General features: G+C 45.4%; 1 protein-coding gene across 1 annotated transcript in view; it reads left to right on the forward strand.

Moving 5' to 3' along the window:
- LOC132823547 (Kv channel-interacting protein 1-like) overlaps positions 1–27936 on the forward strand; it is an 89054-nt gene that overhangs the window by 39733 nt on the left and 21385 nt on the right. The window contains exons 3-4 of the mRNA XM_060837490.1: positions 2951–3020; positions 5014–5084. Coding sequence (XP_060693473.1) covers positions 2951–3020; positions 5014–5084 — 141 coding nt within the window. The remainder of the gene's footprint in view (positions 1–2950; positions 3021–5013; positions 5085–27936) is intronic.

The raw sequence follows: 27936 nt of genomic DNA on the forward strand, positions 1-27936 counted from the left end.
GGATATTAAGGATGGGAAAAGTATTTTTTTAAAAACTTAGTGAAACACAGGCTCATATTCTCCACATTGTTTTCCCTGTGTATGTAGGAGGTGTGCATGAATATCCTGCAGAATCCACATCCAAGTAGGTTCTGAAGGACTTAGCCAGATCCCACTGGCAATCTCCTACGTTTGGAAGGCTTCTTAATGATCAATTTAAATCAGACAATTCAGAGGTTTCTGATGAAATTGAGAACAGCAGTTACTCATGGAAGATTAGACTCTGAGACACCTGAGTAACATCAGGTCTAGTCTAACATCTGAGTAATGATTCAACTCAACGCCAACTTATTTCGCACACCCCCAATTACATCATTCAGTCTCTGACTTAACAACCCCTCTCACTCACGCTGGGACCCCACACCCCTCTTCTGACCCTCTCCTTCTCTCCTCTACAGGCCCACTCTCTTGATCCCCCATCTCCAGATATGGCCCCTTCTCCCACTTCAGATCTGACCCCCTTCCCACACTCTGGACTGACCCACTCCCTTCCTTTGGTCTGAGACGGATCCACCTCCATTCTCTATCCTCCCAGCCCCACCTACCCCAATCCCCCACTGCCATCCCAACACAAAATGCCATCCGTGGACCTGACACCCACCCTCACTTGCCCTCCACCAAAACTGATTTCTCTCACACCCAATACCCTGGCTAAATTCTGCCTAACTTACCTGGTTCCTTTGCGCACTTCCCCCTACCCACCTGACACCCTACTCCTGAACCATGCGGCATCCTTCCCAAGGTGCCCCTGGCAACCCACCCTTTATTCACTTCGTAATCTACCTACCTGGCATCTTACCCCCAGCAACCTGGACCCTTCTGACCTAGCAACCTGCCCACTTGATATACCTCCTACTGGCATCCTACCCAGCTGGAACCACTCATATCTGGCACTTGACTGCCCATCCCACCTGATATCCTGCCCTCCTTCACTCTAAAAGCACTGTCAGAATGAAAGTACACGCTCCATGTTTTCTGAGGGACCCCTGAGTAGAATCTCCTGTCAGAAATCTGGAGCTCTCTCCTTTCACAAAACAAAGGGACACAGTGGCAATCTGTGTGAGATTGCCACTGTTTGTGCCACACCTTGTAATATCTGGCCCACACTTTTCAAGCACCAGGGTGGACCACAGGATTCAGTGAGCTGCTCGCTCTTGCTTCCTTTTGATTCTTTGATGTTGGCACAAGCTTGCCTCCCCATTGATTAGATTAGATTAGACTTACAGTGTGGAAACAGGCCCTTCGGCCCAACAAGTCCACACCGACCCGCCGAAGCGAAACCCACCCATACCCCTACATTTACCCCTTACCTAACACTACGGGCAATTTAGCATGGCCAATTCACCTGACCCGCACATCTTTGGACTGTGGGAGGAAACCGGAGCACCCGGAGGAAACCCACGCAGACACGGGGAGAACGTGCAAACTCCACACAGTCAGTCACCTGAGTCGGGAATTGAACCCGGGTCTCAGGTGCTGTGAGGCAGCAGTGCTAACCACTGTGCCACCGTGCCGCCCACTAAGAAAGACCTGATGCAGCTCATCATTAATGATAACTATGCCACAAACCTTCCTCCATCATTTCTCCGCCATCTATACTGGACCCAACCAACGCTGAAGTCGACACTCTTCAGGCGCCATCTCTCACCGCTGGGCCGATTCTCCTCCTCCATTGCCTCACTGTTGCATGTGCTAGACCCACCAACATGAGAGTTGCATCTCTCACTGTGGGGCCCACCTCACCTGATGTCGCTGTGATGCCCTTCTGCCACCAACTTGATGTTCAGGCAATTATTCACTGGTTGAGAATTTGTCCTTCAACATCTCTGAAGATGTTTTTATTCACCCTTCAACAGGCAGCTTTCAGAGGAAAGTGAATGGCAGCCAGCTATCTGTTAGAGGTTATCTGTTTCTAGTATCTCCACACAGGAGAGAGCAAGAGATTCTTCATACTTTCTCTTTGCGTGCTAGAGCTGGACCACTGACTGCACGCAAACCATGGTCATCTAGTCAGAAGCCAATGAAAACGTTGTTGTTGAGCAATTGTTCCCACGTTCAGAGCCTTTCAGTTCTGGACTACCTGTTTTTTGCTCTCACTGTTCCAGGACAGCACGACGGCTCAATGGTTAGCATACGACCCCATAATGCCAGGAAACCAGGTTCAATTCCAGCCTCGGGCGACTGTCTGTGTGGGTTTCCTCTGGGTGCTCCAGTTTTTTTTTCCGACAGTCCAAAAGATGCGCAGGTTAGGTGAATTGGCCCTGCCAAATTGCCCATAGTGTTCAGGGGTGTATAGGTTAGGTGTATTAGTCAGGAGTAAAAGGGTAGGGAGATGGGTCTGGGTGGATTACTCTTCGGAGAGTCAGTGTGGACTTGTTGGGCTGAATGGCCTGTCTCCACACTCAGAATTGTAGGACAGGACAACGTGGTCTTCAACTCTCAACATGCTCCAATTCTTGTTTAAGCTGACAGTCCAAAAGTAAAATAAATTGTAATAATGTGGTCTTTGCAGGATGGATTCAGAAGAGTCACCATGGATTTGTTCAGTAAAAATCGTTTATAATTAACTCACTGGAGCAAGCCTTAAATATTCAGCCTTTTGAATAGATTCAATGAATCAGTCTACACTGCTCTTGAGCAACTTCCAAAACTGGGAGAATAATTTCATCCTCCTCCCTCTCTCCAAATGGGTACCTTGTTGGTTATGTCCCTTGGTTCTAGATATCTTCAGGAGGGAGAGCATCTTCTCTGTAACCAGATGAACAAGCTACCTCAGAATCGTTTGGTCTGTGTTCTCAAGGTCTCATTCACCAAAGCTCAATGTAATTTTCCATCAAGTCATTGGACATTGGTCCTCAAATTCTGCATCTCCAAGCTTCATTTCATTTGTTGTTTGTTCTTTTTTCCACAGGAATGTCCCAGTGGAGTTGTCAATGAGGAGACCTTTAAGCAAATCTATTCACAGTTCTTTCCACAGGGAGGTGAGTGATAGTTCCATCAAAACATTCCAATAAACAAGGAAACTCCAATTGTTGTTTCATAAGGTCCTGAATCCATGAAATGAGCAGCTTAAGGTAATGGGAGTTGTTTGAAGAATGAAAACCCAAGCTCACTTAGTTTATCATCTGTCAGTCCTGAAGCAAGTATAATGGAAATACCGAGTAATTGCCTTCATACTGCTCTGAACAGACCCAGGCAGAAGGTGGTGTTTCTCTGGTGATAGAGAGCATTATGAAATATAGGCTCCAAGGTTACCTTCCCAATCTATCTGCAAAGGCTAAACATCATCTGTCATCTTCCTCAGATAGTGTTTTCCAAAATATTCTTTTCCTGAAAGCAATCCATCAAAGTTACATTTGAAGAATCATTGCTAACTTCTTCAACCACACCCTGTCCTTCCTGAATACCTAATGCTTACTGGAGGGGAGTGAATGGAGAGTGTTGAGCTTCACAGCCAGCTCAACTGAGAGTCACAAAAGGTAGGTAACCCTCGCAATCAGGAATTAGATGATATGGGGCGCAAGAGATTGGTAAAAAGAAAGTAGAAGGTTGCTGCTTCCTATCTGATAGTTGGGCAGAGGGTTGATGGAACAGGACGTGTTTGCAAGGAATCAGATTGTCAGAGTAGATGTTGATTTGTGTCTGATCCCAGAGCAGAAACAGATTATTTTATAGGACCAGAGTGTTAGATGTGGCATTACTGCTCCAGCTGACCCCCAAGCAGTAATGTGAATCCAGGTACCTGTTCTATGCACCCTTCAGTTGATGGGATTCCCAAAACCCACTTGGCCAGAACCTCCGTTGGAATAGAGTGAAAACCAGAGCTGTGCTGGCTCATTATCATGTTTCGATGATTGACTAAATCATGGAAGCAGATTGGTTACTCACCACACATACCATCTCTCCTACAATTGAAACAGTGAAGGTTCATGGTGAATTTAAAATGGTATTGTTGATATTTTGGCTGTAATGCGAGTCCACGAATCTGAGGTTATATTTTCTACTGAACTTTCCCACTTCACTCTCAGGTGGCATCCTCTGCTCTGACTGGTCAAGTCTTGTTCCGCACACAACCCCAAGCACCAGCCTTCAATCTGAATTACAACAGCAGACGCAGGCTGCCTGTTAAACCATGGAGTTAAAGCAGAACAACTGCCCACCACGCATATCAGATAGCTCAGCTAGGAGGGCCCTGAGACAGATCCAGGAAAGAAGCCTCCAACATTACTGCAAAGGGAATCTAAACCAAAAAGATCCCAAGGGCACATTCTCATAAATTAAACAATCGTATAGTAATGGCTAATAATTAATTTTTACAGTGAATAGATACAAACTGTAACTGAATTACAATAGAGAGCAGTTGGAGACAGTAGATAATTATTGTAGAGAGCAGCTAGAGACTAAAGTTACAGACTGTAATTTATTATTGCAGGGATTAGTTACAGAGTGTAATAAATTATTATAGATAGCAATTACAGTCTGAGAGATTAATATAAAATGCTGTTACAGATGCAGTGTATTATAATAGAGCAGTTACAGACTTTAATTTATTATAACAGAGACCAGTTACAGCGTGCAATATATTGTTTTAGAATACAGAAAAACACACTGTAAGGAATTATTACAGAGTGCAGTTACAAACCGTAATTATTATTACAGAGTGCAGTTACAGACTGCAGTGAATTAGAACAGAGTAGATGTTAGAGTACATGAACAGGGTATAACAGAAAACATCTTCAAACTGCAGTGATTTATTATGAAGTGCAGCTTCAGGCTGTGATGAATTGTAAGAGACTAACAGAATGTAATCAATTATTACAGAGAGCAGTAAAAGAAATATGGAATTACTAAAGACAGCAGTCAAAGATTTGAATGAATTATTGCAGAAAGCAGTTACAGAGATGACTATCCATAATTGTGACCAGTTCTAGGCTCCGGTGAATGATTTCTTATTACATCTGTCTTTTCTTCCAGATGCCAGCATGTATGCTCATTACCTCTTCAATGCTTTTGACAGTGCACATAACGGATCCATCAAATTTGAGGTAACTCTTCTTCCATGATAACTGGCCACTGCATGAAGATTTGCAACTGTGTTTACACTAAACACAGAATAGAATGATTAAGCTCAACCAAGTGTGAGGGAGCTCGATAAACACCACTAAAGATACATTCCTTAACACAGGGCACTAGGGGTTACTGAATGACAGTGTGAGGGATCTAGATTAACATCAGTAGAGATACAGACAGTCACACAGGGCTTTGGTTGGAGAGCGGTTACAGAGTGACAGTGTGAGGGAGCTGGTTAACATCATTGGAATTAGGGGATATTCTTCCACCTTCCCGCTCCACCCACTCCCCCTCCCCCAACTCCTTCAGTCCTCAGGCCCAGTTCTGAAATCTGACAGTTTTTTTAAAGTATCCTGAGACATACAGAACCAAGGCCAACTATGTGCCTCACTTTTCCCAGGAAATGGAGGAGGGATGAACATCTCTGGTCCTCCTGTGCACACACAAGACCATAAGACATAGGAGTGGAAGTAAGGCCATTCGGCCCATCGAGTCCACTCCGCCATTCAATCATGGCTGATGGGCATTTCAACTTCACTTACCAGCATTCTCCCCATAGCCCTTAATTCCTCGTGACATCAAGAATCTATCAATCTCTGCCTTGAAGACATTTAGCGTCCCGGCCTCCACTGCACTCTGCGGCAATGAATTCCACAGGCCCACCACTCTCTGGCTGAAGAAATGTCTCCTCATTTCTGTTCTGAATTGACCCCCTCTAATTCTAAGGCTGTGTCCACGGGTCCTAGTATCCTCGCCTAATGGAAACAATTTCCTAGCGTCCACCCTTTCAAGCCATGTATTATCTTGTAAGTTTCTATTAAGTCTCCCCTTAATCTTCTAAACTCCAATGAATACAATCCCAGGATCCTCAGCCATTCCTCATATGTTAGACCTACCATTCCAGGGATCATCCGTGTGCCAGTATGTCCTTCCAGAGGTGTGGGGACCAAAACTGGGGGCCTAAGCAGAGCTTTATAAAGTCTCAGTAGCACAACGGTGCTTTTATATTCCAACCCTCTCGAGATAAATGACAACATTGCATTCGCTTTCTTAATCACAGACTCAACCTGCATGTTTACCTTTAGAGAATCCTTGACTAGCACTCCCAGATCCCTTTGTACTTTGGCTTTACGAATTTTCTCACTGTTTAGAAAGTAGTCTATGCTTTTATTCTTTTTTCCAAAAGAATTGGAAGACCTCGCATTTGCTCACATTGAATTCCATCAGCCATTTCCTGGACCACTCTCCCAAACTGTCTAGATCCTTCTGTAGCCTCCCCACTTCCTCAGTACTACCTGACTGTCCACCGAACTTCGTATCACGGCAAGCTTCGCCAGAATGCCCCCAGTCCCCTCATCCAAATCATTAATATTTAATGTGAACAGCTGCGGCCCCAACACTGAACCCTGTCACTGGACACCGCTTGTCACTGGCTGCCATTCCGAAAAAGAACCTTTTATCCCAACTCTCTGCCTTCTGTTAGACAGCCAATCCTTACTCCGAGTTAAAAAATCGCACAACACCAGGTTATAGTCCAACAGGTTTAATTGGAAGCAACTAGCTTTCGAAGCGGTGCTCCTTCATCAGGTGGTTAGCATTGCTGCCTCACAGCGCCAGAGACCTGGGTTCAATTCCCCCCTCAGGCGACTGACTGTGTGGAGTTTGCACATTCTCCCCGTGTCTGCGTGGGTTTCCTCTGGGTGCTCCAGTTTCCTCCCACAGTCCAAAGATGTGCAGGTCAGGTGAATTGGCCATGCTAAATTGCCCGTAGTGTTAGGTGAAGGGGTAAATGTATGGGTGGGTGGTGGGTCAGTGTGGACTTGTTGGGCTGAAGGGCCTGTTTCCACACTGTAAGTAATCTATGGGCAATTTAGCATGGCCAATTCATCTGACCTGCACATCTTTGGACTGTGGGAGGAAACCGGAGCACCCGGAGGAAACCCACGCAGACACGGGGAGAATGTGCAAGTAAGTACCTAAAATGTGATGCCAGAGGAGGTGGTGAAGCAGGCAAATTTTAAGAGGCACCTTGACAGAAATATGTATCGGCAGGGAAAAAAGGGATATGGATTCTGTTGAGGCAGTATGTTTTCAGTTCAGAAAGGCATCATGTAGTCTTGGGGTCCATTCCTGTGCAATACTGTTCTTGTTCGTTGTAACCTTACATTGAGAGAACAGCATCAGTACACCAACGCAACAGATGATGAAGAAGGTTTCCCTCCTCCCACAGCCCAAATTGTGGGTTATCTTGAGCCAGACTTAGCCCCTTTTTAAAGTCATTGATGCTCACGTCACCATCATTGAGAGGTTAATGTTCAGTTTGCAAATCACATGGAAATGACATGGGGAGGTGATAGCTTAATGGTACTGGCATTAGACTATTAATTCAAAACTCAGGTAATATTCTGGAGACTTCGATTTAAATCTTTAGAATGATTGACCCCCTACAGTAGGGAAGCAGGCCATTCAACTCGTCGAGTCCACACTAACCCTCCAAAGAGCATCCCACCCAAACCCGCGCCCCCAAATCTCTCCCTGTAACCCTGCAATTCCCCATGGCTAATCCACCTAACCTGCACATCCCTGGACAATGTGGACAATTTAGCATAGCCAGTCCATCTAACCTACACATCTTTGGACTGTAGGAGGAATCCAGAGCAGGATGCCAGGAGATGGCAGAAATCAGTTTATGTAGAAGGCGGGTAAGGGTAGTTGTCAAATCCGTTGAGGGGATGGCATTGTTGGTTGGATCTGGGGTGGGTTTTCCTGAAGGGTAGAGAATGAAGGCAGATCAGGCACAGAGCAAGAGAAGGGGCAAATTGGGTCTGAAGCATGTGAAGGGCAGAAACTGAGTGTGAGAAAGAGGGTCAGATCCAGAGTAGGAATGTTTTCAGATCTGGAGTTGGGTAATGGAGACAGTGAATCTAGAGCGGAGGGAAAGAGGGCAGCAGAAGGCAGGAGAGGGCCTGAAGCAGGGAAGGGTGTGGAATACCATCATGAGTGAGAGGGAGTGTTAAATCAGAAACTGAATGACGCAGTTAGGCAATATGTGAAATAAGTTAGAGGTCAGTTATAGAATTATGGAGTCATACAGCATGGAAACAGTCCCTTCGGTCCAACTTGTGCAGACATCCCATCTGACTTAGACCCCTTGCCAGCATTTGGCCCATATTCCTCTAAACCTTTACTTTTCATATACCACTCCAGATGCATTTGAAATGTTGTAATTGTACCCATCTCCAACACTTCCTATCTCTCACCTCATTCCATTCATACACCACCCTCTGCATGAAAAAGCTCCCTGCTTTTAAGACCCTCAAAGGCTGGATACGTGGGCCTGTTTGTTTTCTTGTAGCCTGTCCTGGAGCATTTTCACACCAGGCCTGGTTCCTCTGTCTGAGCCTCAGAAGTGGACGGTGTGTATCAGGCCTCTTGCACCTGAAGTGTCTTGGAATAAATATATTGTCTTCTTCAGGCAGTAAAGGTATCAAGGTGCGACATACGCTGTCTCCATCTCAAATTCTGAGGTTTCTTCAACACTAGACCGAATGAGAGAACCCATGGACTCCAACAGCATTCCTGGGCTGTTCTGAGGTGGAGATTACATTTTGCTCTTGACCTGTCTGTGGGTTTGCAGCTTTCATGTGGTCTATGTGCTTGATCCGGACCGTCTCACCTGCCCAAACCTTGTAAGGGACCTGACCTAGCATCAGTCATGCCTCCTATGCATACAGGGCTATTTCCATGGTTTCATCCCCTGAAATAAACTGTGTCTCTCACTTGGAGGAGTCTTGTGTCTTGCATTTGGTGTTCCTGATGATGTTTCACCCTCCCCCCCCCCCAGTCCAGATTTAACCTGGTGCAGAGTCTTCTCCCCATTAACACTCTTCTGGAGCTGTCCCTGTAATTATATGAGGGGTGGTCCAGTAATCAAAGGGAACTGGGACAGTTTGGTATAGAGTAAAGCTGTAGGTTGTTTCTTTAAGCCTGTCTTCAAAGTTTGGACTGGTCTTTCTGCCAGGCCATTGGATGATGGATGGTATGGAGCTGCCCTTATATGCCTGAATATCATTCAACTTTAGGAAATACTTGAATTCCCTGCTGGTAAATGATGACCTGCGACCAATGTTTCTGGAAGCTCATGTCTTGTAAAAGATGCTCACAGCTTTTCTGTTGTCATCCCCGTGTTTGACGAATGAACTCTATGCACTTTGAGTGGGCGCTGACAATGAGTAAGAACATTGAGCTCATGACAGGGCCAGCACAGTTGATGTGTAACTGAGTCCAGGGTTTACCTGGCTATTCCCAATTGCTGGTGGTAAATATTGTCATTCTGGGCACTGCCCCAGTTATGTCTGCATCTAGTCCTGTTCCACCAGATATGGCTTCTTGCCAACATCTTGATTTTTGAACGCCTGGATGACCCTGGTTGGGGTTCAGCCAGTATCTGACCCTTTTGCTTGGGACGGTCACTCTTGCTCCCCATAGTAAAATGCTGTCTTCTGCAGTGATCTGGTCTTGTTGGGTCCAGAAAGGTTCCTGTTCTGGTTATGATTAACCCTTTTGTTACCCATCATCGCCATCTGTTTTAGTTTTGTCAGGACTGGAGCATTCACAGTCAGTTATCATCAGCGGTGAAAGGGTGTCCAGAAAGTTTAAAACCAGAATGGGCTCTTCCAGTGGTGAACACTGATGGTGTGTTTGCCAATGGGAGACTCAAGGCATCCACATTTGCTAATGGCCTCCTGGACAGTATTCCAACTTGTAACTGTATGCACTTAAAACGAGAGCATACTGCTGAATTTGACTTGGTGCTTTAGATGCCATAGATTTGTGTTCTGTGAGTATTCCTAGCAGGGGTTACTAATAGAAATTTAAATCTGTAAAGGTGTTGGTGGAACTGTCTCACACAAAGTTGACTATCAAACCTCCTTTCTCTATTGGGCATATTTGTGCCAAAGTCCAGGAAGTGTATACTATTGGGCATTCCTTTCTATTTGACTCTCTGTAAGCCACAGTACCCTGATACTCCAAGGGGGCATTGCATGTCAGCACCAGATCTCCCTTGGGATCACAGTGTGCCAACACCTTGGACAGTGACCACTGTTTCTTCACTTCCCTCAAGGCTACATCTTGGCTATGAGACCATTTCCAAGTCTGCCCCTTTTCCAATAGCAGGTGCAAGGGTGCCAGGAGGGAGGCCAGCTGACATATGAACTGTCCGTAATAGTTCACCAATCCAAGGGAATACCTGAGCTCCGATACAGACATGAGAGCTGGGGTACCTTCAATCATCCTCACTTTATCCTACAATGGAGTGGTTTACTATCCCCACAAAGGCAAACTGACTCATTGAGCTTCACAATCACTGTATTGCCTATCCCGGAAATTGGACTGGTTTGATACTTCCTTCACTTTCCAGCCTGATTTCTGCTTCTACTTTTGCAAATAAGGCAAGTGGCACTGCAGAATCGTGGAATTGCTTCCTGGTCAAGATGCAAAGTGGTCTTGGCTCCTCTGGTAGTCTGAGTCAAAAAGTGTGATGTTGGAAAAGCACAGCTGGTCAGGCAACATCCAAAGAGCAGGAGAGTCAACATTTCAAGTATAAGCCCTTCATCAGGAATGTAGAGGAGTTGGATCTGGATGAGGTCGGGGAGGGGGAGATAAGGAAACAGTGAAGTCAGTGTTGATGCCTAATGGTTGTATGCCCTGACATGGAAGATAATGTGTTCTTCCTGCAGTTGGCAGTGACTTTGATCTGGTGGTGGAGGAGGCCCAGGATGTGCATATCCTTGAGGAAGTAGAAGGGGGAGTTGAAGTGGTCAGCCACAGGGCAGTGGGGTTGTTTGGTGTGTGTATCCCAGAGACATTCTCTGAAACGCTCCACCAGTTCACCAGTTTCTAAATCTCCCCTGCCCACACCTCATCCTAGATCCAATGCTCCAACTTGGTACACCCTCTTGACCTGTCCATCTTCCTTCCCACCGCTCCACCTTCCTCACTGACCTATCACGATCATCCCCCCACCCCCCGCATCCATCTATTGCCTTCCCAGCTACCTTGCCCCCAGCTCCACCCCCAACCCTCTATTTATTTCTCAGCAGCAGCCCTCCCCCTACATTCCTGATGAAGAGCTTATGCCCAAAGCATCAATTCTCCTGCTGTTCGGATGCTGCCTGATCAGCTGTGCTTTTCCAGCACTATACTTTTTAAACTCTGACACTCCAGCATCTGCAGTTCTCACTTTCTCCCCTGATAGTCCCTCGACCTTCCTGAAAAAAATCCTGGTATTTAGTTAGGATTTCACTCAGCCATTTTGTTATCAAAAAATGTTGAGCCAATCAAGGTGAATCTTTCTCAACCAGTTTTGCCCCTTCAGGCTTGGGTCTGAGTCTTTTACTACAATCAGTGAAAACTGAACCAGCTGTTTCTCATAAGTGCTGAAGTGTTAGCCTTACCCTGGAAAGGTTCACAGTCCAGTGAGGTCTGAGACAAATTTAAGGTTTGGAGCACAGAGGGAATTTTGTTGAAGACTGTTTTAGCAATCACTGCACCCGTATCAACCTCCATGGGAACTGACTGACCATTTAATCAGCCATTTATTTTGATTGATTCTGATTTGGATGTTGCTGAGCAACTTAACTGTTCCAGATGTAGGTGGGCTTTCTGGGATGTACACTTTCCTGGATATCAGTCTATGAGTTGTCTTACTCAATTCAGGCATGGAAGGAATCTTTAGCTGTCTTGAGTTGACATGCCAGCAACAACAAGAATGGCTTGCCACCCAAAAACATGAAGAAAATTTTAACTGTTTGGCTGAGGCTTGGCTTTGTTTTGGGGTTTTTCCAAAGATAAGCCAGTTGTAGTGCCTGCTTGAAGTCAAGCTGGGCTTCAGCTAGTAGGCAGTTTTGCATGGTTACATCATTAATCCCACATACCAAATGGTCTCGCAGCATCTCTTTATGGGTTAAACCAAAGTCATATGCCTCTTCCAGTCATTTTAACCTCATTAAAAATCCCAACATGAATTCCCCTAGTTCTCAAACTGCCAAGTAAAACTGACTGTGTCTCAGAATTAGAGGAGACTTGGGGTCATAATATTTCTTAACTAATTCCATCAACTCTTGAAAGGTTTTAGTGTCTGGTGCCTTGGGAAATGTTAGGCTCCTAATAACTGAAAAAGCTGTGGGTCTGCAAGCTGTCAGGAGAATTTCTCGTTGCTTTTTATCTGCCTCAATGTCATTTGCATGGAAAAATAAAACATACTTTTTCCACATACTGGGCTCAGTCTTTGAGGCAGGATTGAATGAGTTGAGCTTCGCATATAATGGCACAATGCCAGAAATGCTTATGCAAACTCAAATACAACTGCTGCGAGCCAATTTCTTCAGGAGCATTTTTTTTCTTTCGTTGCCACTGAAATAATTCCACAGAGGCCAGTATCCCATCACCAAGACCCCCTTCATACTGGAAAGGCTAGCTCAGAGCCAGCTCTCAGTGAGCAGAACCTTTGACACTTCCGTTTATACTTCTTTCTCCTTTTCCTACAAACTATGACCAAGGGATAGGATTTATGCAATAATTAGAGATCACTTTGATTCCAGAGATCGGGGTGTAGAATCAGCTTGATGGAGATGAGGAATAAAAAGGAAATTAAGTCAATAGTAGGAGTGGGCTGCAGTCCCCGAACACTAGTCATTACATGGGAAAAAAATGCAAGAATAAATATTGAATCAAAACAGTAGTTTCTGGGAAAACTCAACTGGTCTGGCAGAACTTGTGGAGAGAGAAAGCAGAGTTAATTTTAGGTCCAGTCACCCTTCAGAAATAATGAATGCTTAGTTTAAAGAGATGGCAATAACATGGTAAAATAATTGTGCAGATGCCAGTATCCCATCACCAAGTCACCCTTTACTTACATGTACTAGTACTTGACACTGGAAAGCTCATCTCAGAGCCAACTCTCAGAGTGAGCAGAACCTCTGCTACTGCTGTTTGTATATTTTTTTCTTCTGCAAGTCATTGTGATACACTATTATCTCTTTGGATTTAATGGCCTTGAAAGGTATCTCTTCTTCATCTGAATTCTGGAAAAGTGAGAAGGAAGTAGCTTCACTCAATACCCACAATACAATGTTTATGTCTGTCAGCCAGCTCTCCCTGATTGGATCAGCTTAACAGCCCAATCAAGACACTCATATTCTGTGAGGTCCATCTGGCTGACCTCATTACAATGATTACACCTCTCTCACCTTAAACCTATGCACTCTAGTTCTGAATTCCCCCACCCCAGGTAAAAGACTTTGTCTATTCATCCTATCCACGCCACTTATGATTTTATAAATCTCTATGAGGTCATGCCTCAGCGACAAAGGCCCCAGTCTATTCAGCCTCTCTATAACTCAAAACCTCCAGTCTCTCCAAAATCCTTGTAAATCTTTACTGCACCCTCTCAAGTTTAACAACATCCTTCCTGTTGAAGACCGGACCACAATTGGACATAGCATTCTAAAAGTGGCCTCACCACTGTCCTGTACAGCCGCAACATGACATCCCAACTCCTATACTCATTGGTTCTGACCAATTAAGGCAAGTGTGTGCCAAATGCTTTCTTTACCAACCTGTCTACTTTCAAGGAACAATGCATCCGTACCCCTTGGTCTCTTTCTATTGGGAAAACTCCCCACAACCCTACCATTAACTGTTTAAGTCCTGCCCTGGTTTGCCATACCAAAATGCAGCACCTCACATTTATCTAAATTAAACTCCATCTGCCACTCCTCAACCCATTGGCTCATCTGATCAATGTCCTATTGTATTCTCAGATAAACGTCTTCACTGTCCACCTATTTTAGTGTCATTTGCAAACTTACTAACTGTACCTCCCATATTCACATCCAAATGCTTTATGTAAATAACAAAAAGCAATGAACCAGGCACCGTCCTTGTGGCACACTGCTGGTCACAGGCCGCTAGTTTAAAAACCAACCTTCTATCCCCACACTCTGTCCCCAACCTTCAAGCTAATTTTGCATCCAATTGGTTTACTCCCCCTGGATCCCATGTGATCTAACCTTATTAAGCAGTCTACCATGTGGAACCTTGTCGAATACCTTGCTGAAGTCCATATAGATAATATCTATATCGGTGGAGTTGTGGATAGTGAGGAAGGAAGTGGTAGGTTACAGCGGGATATAGATAAGTTGCAGAGCTGGGCGGAAATGTGGCAAATGGAATTCAATGTAGCTAAGTGCGAAGTCGTTCACTTTGGTAGGAATAACAAGATGATGGATTACTGGGCTAATGGTAGGCTACTTGGTAGTGTGGATGAGCAGAGGGATCTTGGTGTCTATGTACACAGATCTCTGAAAGTTGCCACCCAGGTAAATAGTGCTGTGAGGAAGGCATATGGTGTACTGGGCTTTATTGGCAGAGGAATTGAGTTCCGGAGTCCTGAGGTCATGTTGCAGTTGTATAAGACTCTGGTGAGGCCTCATCTGGAGTATTGTGTGCAGTTTTGGTCGCCATACTATAGGAAGGATGTGGAAGCTTTAGAACGAGTGCAGAGGAGGTTTACCAGGATGTTGCCTGGAATGGTAGGAAGATCGTATGAGGAAAGGCTGAGGCACTTGGGGCTGTTCTCATTGGAGAAGAGAAGGTTTAGGGGAGATCTGATAGAAGTATATAAGATGATTAGGGGTTTAGATAGGGTAGATACTAAGAACCTTTTACCGCTAATGGAGTCAGGTGTTACTAGGGGACATAGCTTTAAATTAAGGGGTGGTAGGTATAGGACAGATGTTAGGGGTAGATTCTTCACACAGCGGGTTGTGAGTTCATGGAATGCCCTGCCCGTATCAGTGGTGAACTCTCCTTCTTTATGTTCATTTAAGCGGGCATTGGATAGGCATTTGGAAGTTATTGGGCTAGTATAGGTTAGGTAGGACTCGGTCGGCGCAACATCGAGGGCCGAAGGGCCTGTACTGCGCTGTATCCTTCTATGTTCTATGTTCTATGTTCTATCTACCGTTCTGAGTTCATCAATCTTCTTTGTCACCTCTTCAAAAAACTCAATCAAGTTAGTGAGACACAATTTTCCACACACAAAGCCATGTTGACTATCCCTAATCAGTCCTTACCTTTCCAAATACATGTATTTGGCCAATGGGCTGAGAAGTGGCAGATGGAGTTTAATTTAGATAAATGCAAGGTGTTGCATTTTGGGAAAGCAAATCTTAGCAGGACTTGTACGCTTCATGGTAAGGTCCTAGGGAGTGTTGCTGAACAAAAAGACCTTGGAGTGCAGATTCATAGCTTCTTGAAAGTGGAGTCGCAGATGGACAGGATAGTGAAGAAGGCGTTTGGTATGCTTTCCTTTACTGGTCAGAGTGTTGAGTACAGGAGTTGGAAGGTCATGTTGCAGCTGTACGGGACGTTGGTTAGGCCACTGTTGGAATATTGCATGCAATTCTTGTCTCCTTCCTATCGGAAAGATGATGTGAAATTTGAAAGGGTTCAGAAAAGATTTACAAGGATGTTGCCAGGGTTGGAGGATTTGCACTTTCGGGAGGGGTTGAAAAGGCTGGGGCTGTTTTCCCTGGACCGTCGGAGGCTGAGGGGTGACCTTATAGAGGTTTTTAAAATTATGAGGGGCATGGATAGGATAAATAGGCAAAGTCTTTTCCCTGGGGTGGGGGAGCCCAGAACTACAGGCCATAGGTTTAGGATGTGAGGGGAAAAATTAAAAAGGGGCCTAAGGGGCAACTTTGTCATGCAGAGGGTGGTACGTGTATGGAATGAGCTGCCAGAGGAAGTGGTGGAGGCTGGTACAATTTCAACATTTAAAAGGCATCTGGATGGGTATATGAAGAGAAAGGGTTTGGAGGGATATGGGCCAGGTGCTGGCAGGTGGGACTAGATTGGGTTGGGATATCTGGTCAGCATGGACAAGTTGGACCGAAAAGTCTGTTTCCGTGCTGTACATCTCTCTATGACTCTGTAAATCCTGTCCCTCAGAATCCCCTTCAACAGTTTCCCTACCATTGACATAAGGCTCACCGATCTTTAGTTCCCTAACTTTTCCTTACAGCCTTTCTTGAATAGTTACTCAAGTGTTAGACTAGGTATTCTATAGGCTAAACTTTCTGAAGTATTTTTCTTAATCTCATGGAAACCTCTGAATTGTCTGATTTAATTGGGGACTGTATGAGGGTGCCAAGTTTAGGGAGATTGCCACTGGAATCTTCAATAACCTGGCTGATTCCTTCAGAATGTAATACAATAGGGATTCTGGCTGAAGTGCTAATATACTAAAGGGAAGGCATGGCAAGGCAGTTATGGTACAAGCATACAATTGGGTGCTAAGGGACCAAGTGAGCAGCCAATCATGAACTGGAGTCACCAGGTCTCCACTCTGACTGATGTGCCAAGAATTCTCAGCATCAAACCTGCTCTCTTTGGGACTGTAGGGGAGTGGGGCAAGATAGGAGCCTATGTATTTACGAGGCAAATGTGCCGTTAATAGATTTGCTAAAAATCCATTAATAGATAATTGCCTCACAAATCCAGCACTAGCCCAAGCTGCTGTGCTTTTCCAGCACTAAACCTCCACATACAATACATCATCCTCCGCCACTTCTGCCACCTCCAAACAGACCTCACCACCAGAGATATATTTCTCTCTCCACCCCCACCAGCGTTCCAAAAAGACCATTCCCTCAGCGATTCCCTTGTCAGGTTCTCACCCTGCATCAGCCCACACCCCACACCTGGCACCTTTCCCTGCCACCACAGCAAGTGCAAAACCTGCACTCATACCATACCCCTCAACTCCGTCCAAGGCCCCAAGGGATTCTTCCATATCCATCAGAAATTTACCTGTACCTCAACCAATGTCATTTACTACATCCGTTGCATCTGGTCTGATCTCCTTTACATCGGGGAGTCAGGATGCCTTCTTGCGGATCATTTCAGAGAACATCTCTGGAACACCTGCACCAACCAACCTGTGGCTGAACACTTCAATTCTCACCCCCTACTCCGTCAACGATATGAAGGTCCTGGGCCTCCTCTACTGCCAAACCCTAACCACCCGACGCCTGGAGGAGGAACGCCCCATGTTGCACCTTGGCACCCTGCAACCACGTGGGATCAACATGGATTTCAACAGCTTCCTCATTTCTCCTCTCCCCACATTATCCCGGTCCCAAGCCTCCAACTCGGCACCGCCCCCAGACCTGCCCATCACTCCCCCCTCTGACCGATCACCTTCTACCTCACCTTCATCCACCAATCACTTTCTCAGCTTCCTTCCCCCTAACCCCACCCCCTCCCATTTATCTCTCAGCCCCCCAGGCCCAAGCCTCATTCCTGATGAAGGACCTATGCTCGAAATGTTGATTCTCCTGTTCCTCGGATGACCTGCTGTGCTTTTCTAGCACTACGCTCTCGACTCATGAATCTCTCCTCAACTACTGCAATTTAGTTCCTGGTGGTTGTAACAGATATTGAGGTAGGCCTCGACAGTTTACTGTAACTGAATTTTCCCTACAAGATTACACTTGATCTTCAAGTCATAACACTCACCTGGTATGTTACATGTAAAGCAATGCTCAATATCCATTTTCCACTTTTAAGTCCAAGAAGGAAAAATATGCATAAGATTCCTTATGAAAGTCAGTGTGGATAGAGAGTGGCCAGCAGGTCAACAGCATCAGAGAAGCAGGGGAGTCGACATTTCAGGTCAGAACCTTTTCATCAGGACAGGAAGAGGGGGAAGGGGACTGAGAAATAAATAGGAGAGGAGTGGGGCTGGGGGTAAGGTGAGCAGAATAGCAATAGGTGGATACAGGTAGGAGGCGATTGAGATTGGTCGGTGAGAAAGGTGAAGAGCATAGGTGGGAAGGAAGATGGATGGGGTCGGGTCAGGTTAAGGAGGTGGGGCAGAGAAAGGGTCTGGACTTGGAATCAAGTTGTGGGGGAGAGGGTGGGGGTAGATTTGGAAGCTGGTGAATTCAATGTTAAGCCATAAGGTTGTAAGTTCCCAAGGTGGAAGATGAGGTGTACTTCCTCCAGTTCCCGTGTAGCCTTGTGTTTACTGTGGAGGAGGCCCAGATGGACATGTCATCAGGGGAAGGGGAGTGAAATGGATGGCAATCAGAAGGTGAGGTTGATTGGAACATACAGACCATAGACGTTGCCTGAACCAATCCCTAATTTGCACTCGGTCTCTCCAATGTACAGGAGATCACATCAGGAGCAATAGATGCAGTAAGTCAGGTTAGAGAAAATGCATGTGAATCTCTGCCAGACTTGGAATGATACTTTGGGGCTTTGGATAGAGGTGAGGGGTTTGGGGGGGGGGGGGGTTAGGGGGCTGGTTTTGCATCTACTGCGACCTCAAAGCAAGGTTCTCACTGTCTCCCTATGATAGCCAGTAACACAGGGCGCTGAGGGGAGGAGAGAATACTGAGAAACAGTGTTGCCAAGCTGGCTTAATCAAAGTAGAGACACAGATAGTAACACAGGGCATTGGGGGAGTGCAGATATTGACCGACAGTGCGACCATGCTGGATTAACACCAGAGAGTATCTGAGCACAATGGGGAGACATGGATTTCTGAGTGACAGTTTGATTAACATCAGTAAACATACAGTCAGTAACACAGGGCACTTACAGTCAATAACACATTGTTGTGGAGGTGGAGAGGGGTTTCTGACTGATGTGATGGAGCTGGGTTAGCATAAGCAAAGGTACAGTCACGAACACAGGGCACTTAAGGTGTAGAGGGTGAGTGAGAGTGTTGGGGAACTGATGAACATTGTTAGAGATACAGTCTGTAACACAAGGCAATGAGGGAAAGGGGTTACTGAGTGACAGTATGATGAAACTGGATAGAATCAGTTTGAGATGCAGACAGTAATATGGGGCTGTGGTTGGAGAGGCAGCTTCCGAGGAGCAGGAGCATCGACCTTTCGGGCATAAGCCCTTCATCCAAAATGAGGGGCTCATCATTCCTGATGAAGGGCTTATGCCCAAAACGTCGATTCTCCTGCTCCTCGGATGCTGCCTGACCTGCTGTGCTTTTCCAGCACCACACTCTCAACTCTGATCTCCAGCATCTGCAGTCCTCATTTTCTCCTGTGGTTGGAAAGGGGTGACTGGGATTAACATCAATAGAGGTACAGTGGGAAGGTGATGGCCTAACAGTATTTTCACTGGATTATTAATCTAGAGACCCAGGTAATATAATGTTCTGAGGGATAGATTCGAATCCCACCACAGCAGTCCCAACAGCAGTAGGATACTGGAGTATCCTACTGGAGACTGGAGACTTCAAACAGATCTAGCAACCCAAGACTAGGCATCCTTCAGGCAATGGGGGCCATCAACAACAGCAGAACTGTACTTCAGCACAATCTGTAACTACGGTGGCACAGTGGGATACAGTCAGGTGAGAGCTGCCCTGGGAGTTCTCAACATTGATTCCGGACCCCGTGAAGTCTCTTGGCTTCAGGTTAAACATGGGCAAACTGATTACCACGTACAGTCCTCCGTTAGCTGATGAATCGGTACTCCTTCATGTTGAACATTACTTAGAGAAAGCACTGAGGATGGCAAAGGTACAAAAGTTACTCTGGGTGGGCGATTTCAACGTCCACCACCTAGAGTGGCTCGGCAGAAGGATTACAGATCGAGCTGGTTGGGTCCTAAAGGATGTAGCTGCAAAACGGGTCTGTGGCAGGTGGTGAAGGAATAAACAAGAGGGAAAAACATACTTGATCTCAACCTTAGTATCAATAAGAGTGACCACCACACAGTCCTTGTAGACAGGAAGTCCTGCCTTCACATTGAGAATAACATCCATCGAGTTGTGTGGCACTATCACTGTGCGAAATGGGACAGACTTCAAACAGATCTAGCAACCCAAGACTAGGCATCCTTCAGGCAATGGGGGCCATCAACAACAGCAGAACTGTACTTCAGCACAATCTGTAACTTTACGGCCTGACATATCCCCCAATCAATCATTACCATCAAGCCAGAGCATCAACCCTGGTTCAATGGAAAGTGCAGGAGGGCATACTAGGAGCAGCATCAGGCATACCTGAAGATGTGGATGTCAACCTGGTGAAGCTACCAAACAGGGCTACTTGAATGCCAAACAGCATAAGCAGCAAGTGATAGACAGAGCTAAGCGATCCCACAACCAATGGATCAGGTAAAGCTCTGCAGTCCTACCATATGCAGTCATTAATGATAGTGAACAATTAGAGGAGGAGACATTGGAGGAGGAGACTCCACAAATATCGCCATCCTCAATGATGGAAAAACCTAACACATCAGTTCAAAAGATCAGGCTGAAGTTTTTGCAGCAATCTTCAGCCAGAAGTGCCAAGTTGATGGTTCATATCGGCCTCCTCCAGTGATTCCCAGCATTTCAGATACCAGTCTGCAGCCAATTCAATTTATTCCACGTGACATCAAGAAATAGTTGTACACACTGGATACTGCAAAGGCTACGGGCCCTGACAACATTCTGTCAATAGTACTGAAGACTTGTGCTCCAGAATTTGCCACTCCCTTTGCCAAGTTGTTCCAACACTGGCATCTACCCAACAATATGGAAAATTGTCCAACTACATCCTACAAATAAAAGCAGGACAAATCTAAACCAGCCAGTTACTGCCCCATCAGTCTACTCTCGATCATCAGTAAAGTGATGGAAGGTGTTATCAATAGTGCTATTGAACAGCACCTGCTCAGCAATAACCTGCTCAGTAACACTCAGTTTGGGTTCTGCCAGGGCCACGCAGCTCCTGACCTCATTACAGCCTTGGTTCATACATGGACAGAAGAGCTGAATTCCAGAGTGGAGGTAAGAGTGACAGCCGTTGACATCAAGGCTGCATTTGGCCAAGTGTGACATCAAGGAACCCTGGCAAAATTGAAATCATTGGGTATCGGGGGGGAATCTATCCAGCGGCTAGAGCCATACCTGACATAAAGGAAGATATCATGATTTGGAGATGCCGGTGTTGGACTGGGGTGTACAAAGTTAAAAATCACACAACACAAGGTTATAGTCCAACAGGTTTAATTGGAAGCACACTAGCTTTCGGAGAAACACTCTTTCATCAGGTAATAGTCAGGGTAGGGTCCTCAGCCTAAGCATTTTCAGCTGCTTCATCAAGGACCTTCCCTCCATCACAAGGTCAGAAGTAGGGATGTTTGCTGATGATTGCACAATGTTCAGCACCATTCGTGACTCCTCAGATACTGAAACAGTCAATGTCCAAATGCAACATAATCTGGACAATATCCAAGCTCGGGCTGACAAGTGGCAAGTAACATTCATGCCACACAAATGCAAGGCTATGATCATCACCAGTAACAAACATTCTAACCAATTCTCCTTGACATTCAATGGTGTTATCATCACTGAAACCCACGCTATCAACATCCTGAGGGGGTTATCATTGATTAGAAACACAAAAGGAGTCGCACATAAATGCAATGGCTACAAGAGCAGGTCAGAGGCTTGAAATACTGCAGTGAGTAACTCACCTCCTGACTCCCCAAAGCCTATCCACCCTCTACAAGGCACCAGTCAGGAATGTGATGGAATACTCCCCCCTTGCCTGGATTAGCACAGCTCCAACAAGACTCAAGAAGCTTGACACCATCCAGGACAAAGCAGCCTGCTTTATTGGCACTATATCCACAAGCATCCACTCCCTGCACTCCTGATGCTCAGCAGCAGCAGTGTGTACAATTTACAAGGTGCACTGCAGAAATTCATCAAAGATCCTCAGATGGCACCTTCCAAACCCACAACTATTTTCATCTAGAAGGATAAGGGCAGCAGACATATGGGAACACCACCACCTTCAAGTCACTCACCACCCTGACTTGGAAATATAATTGCCGTTCTTTCACTGTCACTAGGTCAACATACTGGAATTCTCTCCCTCATGGAATTGTGGGTCAACCCGCAGAAGGTGCACTGCAGCTGTTCAGGAAGGGAACTCATCTTCTCAAGGGGCAACTAGGGACAGGCAGTAACTGCTGGCCCAGCCAGTGATGCCCACATTCCACAAAATGAATAATTTTTTAAAAAGTCAGTAACACGGGATGCTGGCTGGTTGAGGGAAGGAACGTGCAGGAACGAGAACAAAAATTGTTGGGAAAATGCAGCAGGTCTGGCAGCATCTGTGGAGAAAAAGCAGAGTTAATGTTTCGGCTCCAGTGACCAGTCTTCTTGTACTAATTGTAGCTTGGAAAAGGGTGGTAGATAGGCTGATGGTGGGATAAGGGGAATGAATAATTGATGATTGGAGATAAAACCCAGAGAGAGAGAGTGATAGTTGGACAGATAAAGGAATGGATTAAGGTTAACTTGGGGGAATCAATAATTGTGAGTGACAGTGTGAGGGAGCAGGACGACATCAGTAAAACAGGACATTGTTGAGTGTTGGGGTTCCTGAGTGACAGTATCATGGAATTCAATCAACATCTGCTGTGTTACAGTCAGTAAAATCAATTGCTGAGGTGTCAGACGTGTTGCTGAATGACAGCATGGTGGAGGTGGATTAATATCAGTTGAGGTACAGTCAGTAACACATTGGGCCTGGAGGGCTAAAGAGGTTACTGACTGACTAAAGGAGATATATTAACATCAGGAGAGATGCAGTCACTGAAGCAGATTTCTGTGGAGAAAGAGATGAGTGACAATGTTAGGGAGAAGGATTAAAATGTTTAAAGATATAATCTATAACATAGGCACAAGTGACTTGACAAAGACAGTGTGAGGGGTTTGATTTATATCATAGAGACGCACTTATTGAGCAGGGTGGTGAGGAGTAGGGGGGAGTAAAGTATGACAGTGTTAGGGAGCTGGAATAACATGATTAGAGATATAGACTGTAGTAAAGGTCACTAAGGAAGCCTGGGGGCTAATGAGTCACAGTGTGAGGGAACTGCATAATGTTAATAAGCATACTGTCAGTAAAAGCATGCGCAGGAGAAGGTTAAGGGTTACTGTGTGACTGTTTGAGGAAGCTGGATTAACATAAATCGAGATACAGTCAGTAGAACAGGGCTCTGGGTTCAGAATGGTTTTTGAGTGATAGTGTTGGGGAGCTGGATTAACATGAGTTCTGAGGAAGGGTCACTCAACCTGAAACTCTGATTTCTCTCCACAGATGCTACCAGACCTGCTGAGCTTTTCCAGCAATTTCTGTTTTTACTTTTGACATTGAGTGAGGAGGGTTAACATCAGTACAGTTACAGTCTGTAACACAAATTGGAGAGGATGATAGAAGGGAGAGGTGTTACTGCTTGACAGTGTGATGGAGCTGAATTAACATCAACAGCAATACAGTCATGCAAACAAGTTGTGGGCATAGAGGGGTTACAACATAGAACATTACAGCACAGTATAGGCCCTTCGGCCCTTGAGATTGGTTTCACAGGGTGGTGCAATCTGAAGCCCATCAAACCTACACCATTCCATTCTTGTCCATATGCCTACCCAATGACCATTTAAATACCCATAAAGTTGGCGAGTCTACAACTGTAGCAGGCAGTGTGTTCCACGTCCCTACTACTCTCTGAATAAAGAAACTACCTCTGACATCTGTCCTATACCTATCACCCCTCGATTTGAAGCTATGCCCCTTGTGCTAACCGTCACTATCCGAAGAAAAAGGCTCTCACTGTCCACCCAATCTAACCCCCTGATTATCTTATATGTCTCAATTACGTCACCTCTCAACCTTCTTCTCTTGAATGAAAACAGCCTCAAGTCCCTCAGCCTTTTCTTGTAAGACCTTCCCTCCATACCTTCCCTCCTAGTAAATCTGCTCTGAATCCTTTCCAAAGCTTCCTTTCTAAAATGCAGTGACCAGAACTGCACACAATACTCAAAGTGCAGCTGCACCAGAGTTTTGTGCAGCTGCAGCATGACCTCATGGCTCTGAATCTCAATCCTAATTCAAAACTAATACAGTAATAGCTAATACACCATCTGCCTTCCTAAAAGCCCTATCAGCTTAGCTGGCAACTTTGAGGGGCGCTGTGTACATGGACATCGAGATGTCTCTGCTCATCTACACTACCAAGAATCTCACCATTAGCCCAGTACTCTGCACGCCGGTTACTCCTTCCAAAATGAATCACCTCACACTTTTCTGCATTAAACTCCATTTGCTACCTCTCAGTCCAGCTTGCAACTTATCTATGTCTCTCCGTAACCTACAACATCCTTCATTACTATCCACAACTTGTGTCATCGGAAAATTTACTAACCCATCTTTCTCTGCCCTCATCCAGATCATTTATAAAAATGACAAACAGTAGTGGCCCCAAAACATTTCCTTGCAATACACCACTAATAACTGAATTCCAGAATGAACATTTTCCATCAAGCAGCATCCTCTGTCTTCTTTCAGCTAGCCAATTTCTGATCCAAACCGCTTAATCGCCCTCAATCCCACGTCTCCGTATTTTGTGCAGTAGCCTATCGTGGGGAACCTTAACAAACGCCTTACTGAAATTCATATGTAACACATCAACAGCTTTACCCTTATCCACCTGTTTGGTCACCTTCTCAAAGAACTCAATAAAGTTTGTGAGGCACGATCTACCCTTCACAAAACCATAGTTACTATCCCTAATCAACTTGTTCCTATCGAGATGATTATAAATCCTATCTCTTATAACTTTTTCCAGCACTTCACCCAAAACTGAAGTAAGGCTCGCAGGTATATAATTTCCAGGGTTGTCTCAACTCCCCTTCTTGAACAAGGGAACAACATTTGCTATCCTCCAGTCTTCTGGTATGATTCCTGTAGACAATGACAACGTAAAGATCAAAGCCAAAGGATCTGCAATATTCTCCCTGACTTCCCAGAGAATCCCAGGATAAGTCCCATCCAGCCAAACCAACAACTTCTCATTTCCCCTCCTCACTTGTTTTAGCTCTCCCTTTAGGTCTTTCCTGGCTAGCTTGTAACACTCGATCACCCTAACTGAGACTTCACATCTCATCCTGACATAATTTGGAGTGCCGGTGTTGGACTGAGGTGTACAAAGTTAGAAATCACGCTAGTCCAACAGGTTTAATTGGGAGCACTAGGTTTGGAGCACTTGCACCTTCATCAGGTGGTTATAAACTACCCGATAAAGGAACAGCGCTCCAAAAGCTAGTGCTTCCAATTAAACCTGTTGGACTATAACCTGGTGTTGTGTGATTTTTAACTTTAGGAGAAAGTGAGGACTACGGATGCTGGAGATCAGAGCTGAAAATGTGTTGCTGGAAAAGCGCAGCAGGTCAGGCAGCATCCAAGGAGGAGAGTCGACGTTTCGGGCATGAGCCCTTCTTCAGCCTTCCATTCCTGAAGAAGGGGTCATGCCCGAAACATCGACTCTCCTGCTCCTTAGATGCTGCCTGACCTGCTGCGCTTTTTCAGCAACACATTTTCAGCTCTGGTCTCCAGCATCTGCAGTCCTCATTTTCTCCAAGAAGATTTTAACCTACTGCGAATCCTCTTGCAAGGATGCCCTCCTTGAAGAAGCTCTCTTTCTCCATTCCTGAAGAAGGGCTCATGCCCGAAACATCGACTCTCCTGCTCCTTGGATGCTGCCTGACCTGCTGCACTTTTCCAGCAACACATTTTCAGCTCTGATTTTTAACTTTGTACATCCTAACATAAGCCTTCTTCTTCTTTTTGACAAGATATTCAACTTCCTTGGTAAACCACTGCTCCTGCGCTCAACAACTTCCTCCCTGCCTGACAGGTACATACTTATCAAGGACACAAAGTAGCTGTTCCTTGAATAAGCTTCACATTTCTATTGTACCCATTCCCTGCAGTTTCTTTCACCATCCTATGCATCCTAAATCTTGTCTAATCGCATCATGATTGCCTTTTCCCCAGTTGTAGCTCTTGCCCTCCCGTGTATACCTATCCCTTTCCATCACTGAAGTAAACATAACTGAATTGTGGTCACGATCACCAAAGTGCTCACCTACCTCCAAATTTAACATCTGGCCGAGTTCATTACTCAGTACCAAATCTAATGTGACCTCGTCCTTTGTTGGCCAGTATTCATACTGTGTCAGAAAACCCTCCTGCATACATTGGACAAACACTGACCCATCGAAAGTACTGGAACTATAGTATTCCCAGTCAATATTTGGGAAGTTGAAGTCCCCCATAACAACTATTGTGTCATTCTGGGTTCTATCGAGAATTATCTTTGCTATCCTTTCCTCTACATCTCTGGAACTATTCGGAGGCCTATAGAAAACTCGCAACAGGGTGACATCTCCTTTCCTGTTTCTAATCTCAGCCCATACTACATCAGTAGACAAGTCCTCAAATGTTCTTCCTCCAGCCGTAATACTGTCCTTAGCCGACAATGCCACACTCCCACCTTTTTTACCATCTTCTCTGTTCTTACTGAAACATCTAAATCCCAGAACCTGCAATAACCACTCCTGTCCCTGCTCTATCCATGTCTCCGAAATGGCCACAACATCAAAACCCCAGAGACCAATCCATGCTGCAAGTTCACCCACCTTATTCCGGATGTTCCTAGCGTTGAAATAGACACACTTCAAACCAACCTTTTGCTTGTCAATGTCCTCTTGTGACCCTGAAACCTTATTTCAGATTTCCTTACTCTCAACCTCCTGTATACTTGAACTACAATTTAGGTTCCCATCCCACTGCTGAATTAGTTTAAACCCACCAGAGGAGCATCAGCAAATCTCCCTCCCAGAATATTGGTACCCCTCTGGTTCAGGTGAAGACCATCCTGTTGTAGAGGTACCATCTACTCTAATTCTCCAGGAATCCAAAACCCTCCCTTCTACATTATCCCTGTAGCCATGTGTTCAACTCGTCTCTCTCCCTATTCCTCGTCTCACTTGCACATAGCATGGGCAACAAACCAGAGATAACAACCAGGGTTAATGAATGACGCTGTGGGGAAGGAAATTTATCATCATCAAGATACGTTACACAGGCCCTGGGGAGTTTCAGGCTTAGTGAGTGACAATGTGAGGGAGCTGGATGGGCATCCATAGAGATACAATCATTAATACAGGGCTGAGTGGGAGAAAGATTTCTGAGTGACAGTATGAGGGAGCTGGATTAACATAAGTCAAAACACAGTCAGGAAAACAGGATTGCTTTGAAGAGAGATTTCTGACTGACAGTGTGAGGGAGCTAGATTAACATCAGTCAAGTTACAGTCAGGAAAACAGGATGTGGGTGGAGAGGGGTTCCTGAGTGTCACTATGCTGCAGCTGGATTAACCACGGTAGAGATAAAATTTGAAATGTAGAGCATTTGTTGGAAGAGGGTTCACTGAGTGATAGTGTGAGGTTGCTGGATTAACACCAGTACAGATACAGTCAATAATACAGGGCACTCAGGGGAGAGACAATTCTGAGTGACAGTGTGAGGGAGTTGGATTAACATCAGTTAAACAGTGCTCTGGGTGGAGTGGCGTTCCTGAGAGACAGTGAGGTGGAGTTGGATTATCATGAGTAGAGAAACTGTCAGTAACACATGGGACTGGAGGGGAAAGAAGCTAAGAGTGATAGTGTGACGGGGATGAATTAACATGTTTAGAGATATAATCTGTAAACAAAGGGCTGACAAAGTGGATTGACAAAGACAGTGTGAGGGGACTGGATTAACATCAATTGAGATAGAGTTAGTCACACAGGGTGGTGAGGGGTAGGAGGGATCTAGTGTGACAATGTTAGGGAGCTGGAATAACATGATTAGAGAAATAGACTGCAACACAGAGCAT

The sequence above is a fragment of the Hemiscyllium ocellatum genome, chromosome 16 (genome assembly GCF_020745735.1).
Source record: "Hemiscyllium ocellatum isolate sHemOce1 chromosome 16, sHemOce1.pat.X.cur, whole genome shotgun sequence".
Classification (NCBI taxonomy): Eukaryota; Metazoa; Chordata; class Chondrichthyes; order Orectolobiformes; family Hemiscylliidae; genus Hemiscyllium; species Hemiscyllium ocellatum.